The sequence below is a fragment of the Cupressus sempervirens genome, chromosome 6 (genome assembly GCF_028749045.1).
Source record: "Cupressus sempervirens isolate cs-2001-9-10 chromosome 6, ASM2874904v1, whole genome shotgun sequence".
Taxonomy (NCBI): Eukaryota; Viridiplantae; Streptophyta; class Pinopsida; order Cupressales; family Cupressaceae; genus Cupressus; species Cupressus sempervirens.
In genome coordinates, this window is record NC_143123.1 from 400,528,259 (window position 1) to 400,537,594 (window position 9,336).

General features: G+C 35.4%; 1 protein-coding gene across 1 annotated transcript; it reads right to left on the reverse strand.

The window, feature by feature from the left end:
• Positions 1-1,443: 1,443 nt before the first annotated feature.
• Positions 1,444-3,432, reverse strand: LOC149552751 (putative UPF0481 protein At3g02645). The gene has a single exon (XM_089788294.1). The coding sequence runs from the start codon at positions 3,061-3,063 to the stop codon at positions 1,678-1,680; it is 1,386 nt and encodes a 461-aa protein (XP_089644420.1). The 5' UTR covers positions 3,064-3,432; the 3' UTR covers positions 1,444-1,677.
• Between the last annotated feature and the right edge of the window lie 5,904 nt (positions 3,433-9,336).

A 9,336-nucleotide genomic window follows, 5' to 3' on the forward strand; every position in this document is an offset into this window, starting at 1 on the left:
CATGACATTGTCCTTTGGGTACATGCTTGATGAACTTCGCCAAGTCGGATAGCTAGTCAGGTTACTTGAAATCCGAAGGAGATGAGAATGTTGGTGTAAGATAGGAGTTATGGAAATAAGGAGAATTCAATTCTCATCGGGAAGACACTGAAAACATATCCCAACCAAACCTAAATCCCAAATGCACTAGAATGACAAGAAACCCACATAGAGGGATAGGGAATGGTAAAGCAAAGGATACCCAGAAAAGATGCAAGGTGGGAGCCTTAGGGATTTTATGAGAAGTGAGTAACCAAATGGCTACCATGACAAGCAACCTTGAACAAAATCCTAAAGAATACTAATAACTATAGATCCAAAAGGGAAAAACTGAATGTTGGCAACAAATCTAAATGAAGTGTTAATGTTGTACAAGATCCACTCATCAATATATTATAAACAAAATTTTACCACATTTTAAAGATCTTGAACAGGAAACTAAGTCATCTATGGCCAATCAAGGAAAGAAATTTGGGAGACATTTTAATTCAAGGCTTAAAATGAACATATCTATTCCATTTCTTGCTTACAAACGACATAAATGAAAAAAGGCATAAGAGAGATAATAGTATATAGTTTCACTTAAATATTTCAAACATGAATAATGTGTCTTGTCCTATGAAATGTGTGTACGTTGTTCCATGTCTTGTAGGTGTGGGGCATGTGTGACTTGTCACATGACATAAGTATCTTTTAGCTCCGCACATATATTTGTAGAATTAAATCTTAAGACTTTCATTTATTTTGGTGAATAAACTTATTCATATACATGCTTGTAAAACATTACCATTTCTAAATATAAGAAAAGCTTATAGTTGATGCAATCATATATTAGATGGTATTTTAAATTAAAAACAATTGATATGTGATAATGTAATGAATGTAAACTTTTTTTTTTTCATATTTCATATTTTAAGCCTTTCTTTTAATTTTTCACTCTCTTAATACTCAACTAATAAAATCTATTAGCTAAATGATTAAAAATATAATTATTTTTTAACAATAAAGAAATGATATTCATAAGACAAAAAGATTCACGTATATTTGTAAACTTATAACTTCATCCAAACCTATTATATATTATCAATTAAAGAAAAATAGAAATTTCATGATATCCCATATAATGTCTACAATAGTATTTTGTGTTATCAATTTAAAAAAATTTAGAAGTTTCATGATATTCTATATAATGTCTACCAATAACTTACATGAAATTACAATGTCAAAAACAACTAAATGTAATATAGATACGTTTTATCCCTTAATTTTTTTGATGAATAGTGACCTTTTCTATTAATAAAATATACTCAGTTTACAATTCATAAGTAACATTGCTCCAATACCTAACCAAAGAGCTATTGCAGTACCGATTAAGAATACTGTTGTAGCTACTGGACGACGAAATGGATTTTGGAATTGATTCACATTCTCTAAGAAATGAATTGTCAATAGTCTTCAGGTACTGAAGCCATTAAAAGGACACCTAATAATTTATTAGGTACTGTAAAAAACAAAAGGTCGGGGGATATAAGATCCTCTTAAATGCACTGTCATCTCCATCAATGTCCTCCCCTTAAATGTCTTAAGATAGTGATAGGACTATTCCATATTACCACTACATTCTCATTACCCCCCGCCCTAAACTAGAGGACGTGAGGATGTGATGTCATTGATGCTGGATAGAGCTTGAGTTAATGTAAAGATGAAGATGAAAATTGCAGACAACACAGATAGAGCGGTGAGCCAGGGCTTGGCACGATGGCTGGTGAAGAAATCGAGGATTCTAGCCCTCCATTTGCTCTTGTAATCCTTCGTGATCTCCTTCTTCAATCTCCTGAGCTCCTCCAGAGAAGAAATGGCCATGCCTTTGCACAGATCATCGCACAATTGGGACACCTGAGCTTCGTTTCCCACATGGATGCACAGAACCCCCGCCTTTCTCAGCAGCTTCACATCTTGCTCCGTGAAAATCAAGCTGTTCATCAAACCTACATAGCAGGAGATAACCTGCAACTCCGATGGCAGAAACGCCTCCATAGACATGAGGTTTCTCACCACGGTTTCAGTGTTTTCGGTTATTGACATGGCCGGAAGGTACAGAACAGAGGCTTCCTTGTCAAATCTGAGGGCTTTTCCGCCGTTTCCTTCGTACGGGCGGATTTGAATCCCGGCTTTGATTAAGCTTGAAATGCAGGGGAAGCCGTGATTAAATCGCCTTTCTTCAGCGGCGGAAACAGGGGCAGCAGAGGAATTTTTGCCGGAAAAGAAGAAGAGGGTTAAGCCGTGTAAAAACCCTAGAAAATGATCCCGAACTATGAAGGGGGAATTGAGATCAAATCCCGAGATTTGCAGATATTTGAAGGGGAAAAACGAAGCGGCGGCCTTTAAAAGCAGATCGAACAGTCTGGTCTCTGCTTCTTCCTCAGATCCGCCCTCCATTTGCAAGATCTTGTAGAGGACGAACAGGGGAATTTGATTTTCCAGCTTCACCATGTCCCCGAGCACTGCAAATCCCACCGACTTCAATCTGCTCTCGTCGAAAAGTGGCTCGAAATACATGCACCAGTTGAAGGAATCGAAGCGACCGTTGCCTGCGAGGGTTCTGAGAAGCTCCAGAAGGAAGGAAGCGTCCAAGAGCATGATCCACGCTAGGGTTTCGGAGTTGAAGTCGATGATTTTCTCGTAGCTGTCTCTGATCTGAGCGTCCATTTTCTCCATCTCTGCAGCCAGGGAGTTGATATCTGCTTTTCCATTGAGTCGTTTGATCATCATCTGGGCAGCTCGCAGCTTGTGGCTGTCCATGTCGGAGAGGCCTCTGGTGCGGTGGTAACAGGGGCCGATGGAGACCACCTGTGGAAGATACGCATCGCGCTTCAGATTGATGAGGATTTTGGGGACGGTGAAAATGCAGACTGTTGGGGGCCGAGCGATGGCGTGCTGAGCTTGAAGGCCCTGTTTTATCTGAATCAGCCATTCCTCCTCGTCTGTATCTTCGCTGGGGATTTCGCTGAAACGCAGGGACATACTCTGCGGATGCTTTGGCGGCCCAGGGATTCGATCGTGAATCTGGATGAAATGTCTTGGCGAGGATCAACTGGTGAAATTTTTTGAAAATTGGTCAACCCTGGGGAGATAGAATCGTCCTTTGTAAAGAGTATCTGAGTTTGGAGGATGTGATTTAGTTTATAGCTATTGTTGTGACTTCTACATAATAACATTCTAAAGACTTTCTAGTATTTCATTATTATTAGTGTATGTTGTACTAGGTTAGTATATTATACTGTTTAAAATGTTGGTTTACAATTAATTTACAAAATATTAACTAATTAGCAATCTGAATGTAGAACGCAAGATTGGAAATAAGTTTAATGTTGAAGTGATACTTTAAGTGTACTTGGAAATAAGTTTAATGTTAAAGTGATAGTTTAAGTATACTTGAGTAAAGAGAAACATTAATAGTATTCACATAAGATAACATCTTTAAGTTTAATGTTGAAGTGATAGTTTAAGTATACTTGAGTAAAGAGAAACATTAATATTATTCACATAAGATAAAATCTTTACACGATGGTTTATTTTAGATTGTTGAGTAGATAGGAGAGAAATTTTTTGTTGAGATTGTCCAAATAGGTTAAAATATATTAAATGATAAATGTTCATTGTTTAAGCTTGTTTTGTTGAATGAATAATAAGAGGATATTAAGAAAACCTACATAAAATAAAATGATTCAAAATTATTAATAAGCAAAATTTAAAATCAATTTTTTAAGGTGAAACATTCTTTTTCCCATTCTCAATTTGATCCCAATTTTCACAAATTTTCTTAATTTATGCTATTACATTTTAAAGTGCAATAGTTTCTTCCTAAAAGGCTAGCACTAGTAGGAGATTGGAAACTAACAAAAATTCTTTAATAAATTATTGAACTCGTCTCCTTTCTAATGTTTGGACCCAAAAAATGATTTTTTTCCCTTCTCTTAGATGACCTAATAACTAAACAAATACACTTAGGTTGAAGTGTGATGAGCAGATTATTGAACAAGATTTATAGGTCTAATAAAGAATTGCATAAAAGATTGTAACAAACAACACTAACAAATTAAAAAGCTACTCCAAAAGTATCCAAGATTGTCATTAGGAAAAAGATATGGGGTGAAGATTTTAGAAGCATCATAGAACAACATTTATGATATGGAGCTATCAAAGCAAGATAAAAAGTTATACAGAGTGGGGTAGCTCGGGAGACACAACAAACAAATATGGATAGAGAAATAAAGGAATATAGAAAGAAGAAGATATAGAGATACTACAACAGAATATTAGTTTAGTTGAAAAGTTTTTCCAACAGATACAACGAAGATGAGAAGAGGAGATTAGAAGAAGGGAAAATAGAATATCTTAATAAGTTCAATACAAAATTTGTTGAGATCAAATGAGAAATCCATGATGATCTATTTACTAAGATTGAGGAAAGGGGATTGACTGCATTAGAAGAGGACAAAAGAAATAGAGGAGTAATGAATGCTACAGGTTAAGTATTGCCTTTTGTTGTAATTAAGTATAGTCTTAATTTTATTTGTAGGTTTATAATTTGATGACTATTATTATAAATATTAAATATATTAATTAATTAATTATTATGATATTTTTTAACAATATAATATATAGTTGGAATTTTAAGTAGGAAAACCTAATAATAATCCTAAAAATATTTGGACGATTCTTTAAATCTAAATCCTCAGTATAATTAAATACATGTTAGTTGTATTATTTAATAATCTTAATTGTAGTTGTCTTATATATTTTTAATTATATACTATCATTAATACTTTATAAGATAAACTATTGTATTATATATTATATTATAATATTATATTTTATATAGTAATAATTATTTAAATTATATATAGATCATACTATTATATTATACTCTAATTGTTAATATTATATCCGAGCATTATAAACATGTATAATATGCATCATGAATAATATTGGGCAAATTATTGCACTAATTTCATAAGCTTGATGCAACATCTCCCATAAAAGTGCCTCAAAAATTGCACTTTTATAGTGTTTCCATGAAAAATATGTATATATTATATATTGTATTATAATAATATATTTTATATAGTAATAATTATTCAAATTATATATAGAGTATAATATTATATTATACTCTAATTTTTTTTCTATTGCATATCAAATAAACAAGGAGTGAACCAAAAAAACATCGCTATGAAGTATCATCCCAGAGGGACCATATACCCAAAATACAAAAATCAAAAGATGACCATAAACCCACAAAGAGTATCAAGTTTTACATAGTAGATCAAAAGACATTAAACATATGATAGACTTATGATTCTTCCTTCTCGTTGTTGTAATCAATAGTGGCATAGTGAACTAGAGAATGAATAATCGGGTATCCAGGGGTGTCTTCCTTTGGCTCTTTAGGTTTCCAATTCCCTTCTTCTTTGAGTCTCTACATGAGCTGAGCCAAGGGGATGTTAAAGTAGTCAACATCTTTGATAGCAGTAGTATATCCATGCACTAGGTCCTCCTTTTCCACCACTCCTTTACCTTCTTTCAAGATCTTAAGGAAGTCACACTCCTTTAGTTTGAACATAGTTGTAACTATTAGTTTTGGTAGCTTGGACAACTGTTCATCCATATGCTATTATTTAGTAAATAATTATTTTGCTAACAAATTGGTTAGATTAAGGACAATTATTTATTAAATAATTGACTTCTTTTAGAAGCAACTAGAAACCAATTTTTTAGGGTTGGTAAGTTGTTTTATATCTCAGCTGTCAATTGCAAATTGATCTTGGCCGTTGGTTTACCAATGAGAGTAGTATAAGAGGGGGTCTAGGGGGCATTTGGAGAATAAGAAATTTGGAGAACAAGAAGTTTGGAGAAACATTTGTAGTGCTAGTAAATGAATTTTTAAGTTTGCAGTGTTAGCAAGGGCACAATGTTAGCATGGGGAATATCAGCAGGAGAAATTAGGAGGTTGTCGGAGTTCTGCCAGTGAGAGGCAAGGGTTTTTGTATCTCTTGATTTGTTGAAGTTTAATATAATTCCTCATCTGTAGAACTAATTTTCCCTTAGGAGTTTTTCCTAGGGACAATTTGTCCGAAAATATTATGTTCATTGTGTTGTGAATTTCTTTCCATATTTATTGGTGAAGTTGCAGTTGTGTTATTTTTTGATATTGAGCTATGAATTTATTTTCAGTAGTTAAATAATCTATTAAGATAGGAGATTGATAATCAGTGATTGCAATAGTGATTTTTCACATGGTATCAAAGCGGTGTTAAGGGTAGAAGAGTTTTTCCCTAGGAAAGAAATTAAGGGTTTATAATACCTAGTTTGATCTCTTTAGATTTATTATTGCTTTAATCCCTTGAGATGGCTTTAGCTAGTTTGAGAGATCAGGATAGATTGGATGGTGCCTCAAATTTTGGTGTCTAGAAGGCCAGACTTTCTTTATTGCTGGAAGAGAATGGTATCAAGGATTATGTTACTAGTGTTGTAGTTGTACCTATGGATGTGACACAACTTGCAACATATGAGAAGGACAATGCCAAGGCGAGGAGGATAATCCTTGATCGTGTCAAGGATCATATTGTTCCACATATATCTTAGAGTTAGATACAATGAAGAAGATGTGGGATACCATTTTGAATCTGTACTAGAATGCTACCACCAATAGGAAGATGATTCTTAGAGAGAAGCTAAAGAATACCTGAATGAACCAGGGAGAAGACGTCACAAGTTACCTCACAGACTCAAACTTTTCAAGTATGAGTTAGCACTTGTTGGAGATAGCCCTAGTGAGAACAACCCTAAATGGGTTTACTAAGTAGTGGAGTGTCTTTGTTCAAGTTGTTAGTGGATGGGATACTTTACCGAGTTAGGATTGGCTATGGAGTGATTTCACTTAGAGGAGTTTAGACTAGGTCTTGTCAATGGGGCCAATAAGAGTCAGAAAAGTGAGATGGAATAGGAAAATATTGACTTAGTGGGTAAAGGGAAAGCAAAGAAGGGATCTAGCAAAGGATCAAATTCAAAAAGTGAGAAGAAGAAGAAGGACCTTTCTAAGGTCAAGTGCTTTGGATGTCACAAGTTTGGCCACTATGTTAGTGATTGCTTGGAGAGGAAGAAGGGTAAGAAGTAGGTGACAACTTCAACAAGTGTGAAAGAACTCTGCAATAGAATGGAATATGAGTTTGCACTCATAGCTTGTATGGTTAGCTCAACCTCACAGTGTGTTTGGTATATAAATAGTGGGGCGTCATTTCATATGATAAGAGTTAGAGAGTACTTCTCCAGTTACAAGGAGGAGGACATCTACATCTAGATTTCTATGGGAAACTTGTCCAAACTCAACCTAGTTAGGAAAGGGATTGTTCAATTTCAGAGGGAGAATGGAAAGATAATTCCACTTCATGATGTGTTGCATGTGCTAGGCTTAGGTATGAATTTGATTTTTGTACCTATTCTTCAGGATAGGGGGTATAATGTACTCTTTAGAGGGATAAATGTGTTGATTAAAAACAAGGATTGGAAATCACCCATAACTATTGGATTTAGGAGTGGTTGCCTTTATAGGTTGTAGTTTGATACTCCTAAGGCACTAATGAGCAACAATTATCCTAGAGATCTTGGAGAGCTATGGCATAGGAGGATGGGCCATATTCATCATGGAGCACTTAGATTGCTTCATGAGATGGTGACAAGTGTTCTAGAGGTGAGCATAGAGCATGATGATGTATGTAAGGGATGTGTGTTGGGAAAGTTTGCAAAAGCATCTTTTCCAGAGTGACACTAGATTTGAGGGTGTTCTTGATCTAATACATTCAGATGTTTATGGACCAATGTTGATGAAATCTCTTAGAGGATATGAGTACTATGTTACTTTTATTGACGATTTCTCCAAAAAGACCTAGGTATACTTCTTGAAGACTAAGGATGAGGTCTTTAGTCAATTCCAAGCATTCAAGGCTCTTGTGGAGAATTCAACAGGAAAGAAGATAAAGGTTCTTTGGTCAAACAATGAAGGCGAGTACAAAGGAAATGTCTTCCAGGAGTTCTATACTAGAGAAGGAATCAAGAGAGAGTGGACTATTCCTTACAATCCACAATAGAATGGAGTTACTAAGAGGAAGAATCATTCTATATCAGAGGTAGCAAGAGCTATGCTACATGACAAGGACATGCCCCATTAATTATGGGCAGAGACATGTAATACAACAGTCTACATCGATAATAGTGTTCCACACAAGGTGTTAGGGAAGATGACACCAGAGGAGGATTTCACAGGGAAGAAGCTAGATGTTGGTCACTTCAGGATATTTGGGAGTTTGGCATATTGTCATATTCCTGGAGATACATGTACAAAGTTAGATCAGATTGCAGAGAGGGGGTACTTTGTTGGGTACAGTGAGACCTCAAAGGCATATAGGATTTTCGTTCTAGGGACTAAAAGAATTATTGTCAGATGTAATATCAAGTTCATGGAGGACAAGGCATTCAAGAGATCTAGATATTTACCAGTACCAGTAGATGATCAAAGTGAGTAGCCAATAGTAGCTCCAAGGCCAAGTCAAGGGCAACAAAGCTCAAGTAGAGTTACCAGTACGAGTGTAGGCTCAGGTAGTGAAGATTCATAGAGTATGGAGCAACAAGTGCAATATCAAATGCATATAGAGGACTTAGAGGTTGACATTTCATCCTCTACAATTGGCAACAGGAACCATGAGGTTCCAAATACACAAAGAGATACTCAGGAGTTTCTGGGAGCTCCTAGGAAGAGTACTAAACAATGGAGACAACCAACCAAATTCAATGACTATGTGGCATTAGTTAGTTAGTTGGTAGATAGTGAGCCTTCTAGCTATCATGAACCTACAAAACATCAGGTATGGTGAGATGCAATGGTTGAGGAATATTCCTCAATAATACAAAATGATGTGTGGGAGGTAGTGCCTAGAGCAATAGATAGGAGAGTAGTTGGATCATGCTAGATCTATAATATAAAGCATGATGTAGATGGTAGCATTGAGAAATACAAAGCAAGGTTTGTGGCAAAGGGGTTCTCTCAAAAAGAGGGAATAGACTATGAGGAGACATTTTCTCTAGTTGCCAAATATACTTCTATACGAGCTGTAATCTCACTTGCAACACAGATGGGATAGCAGATCCATCAAATGGATGTCAAGAGAACATTACTTAATGGAGAGTTGAAGGAGGAGGTATACATAGAATAACCAGAAGGCTTTGTAGCACACATCA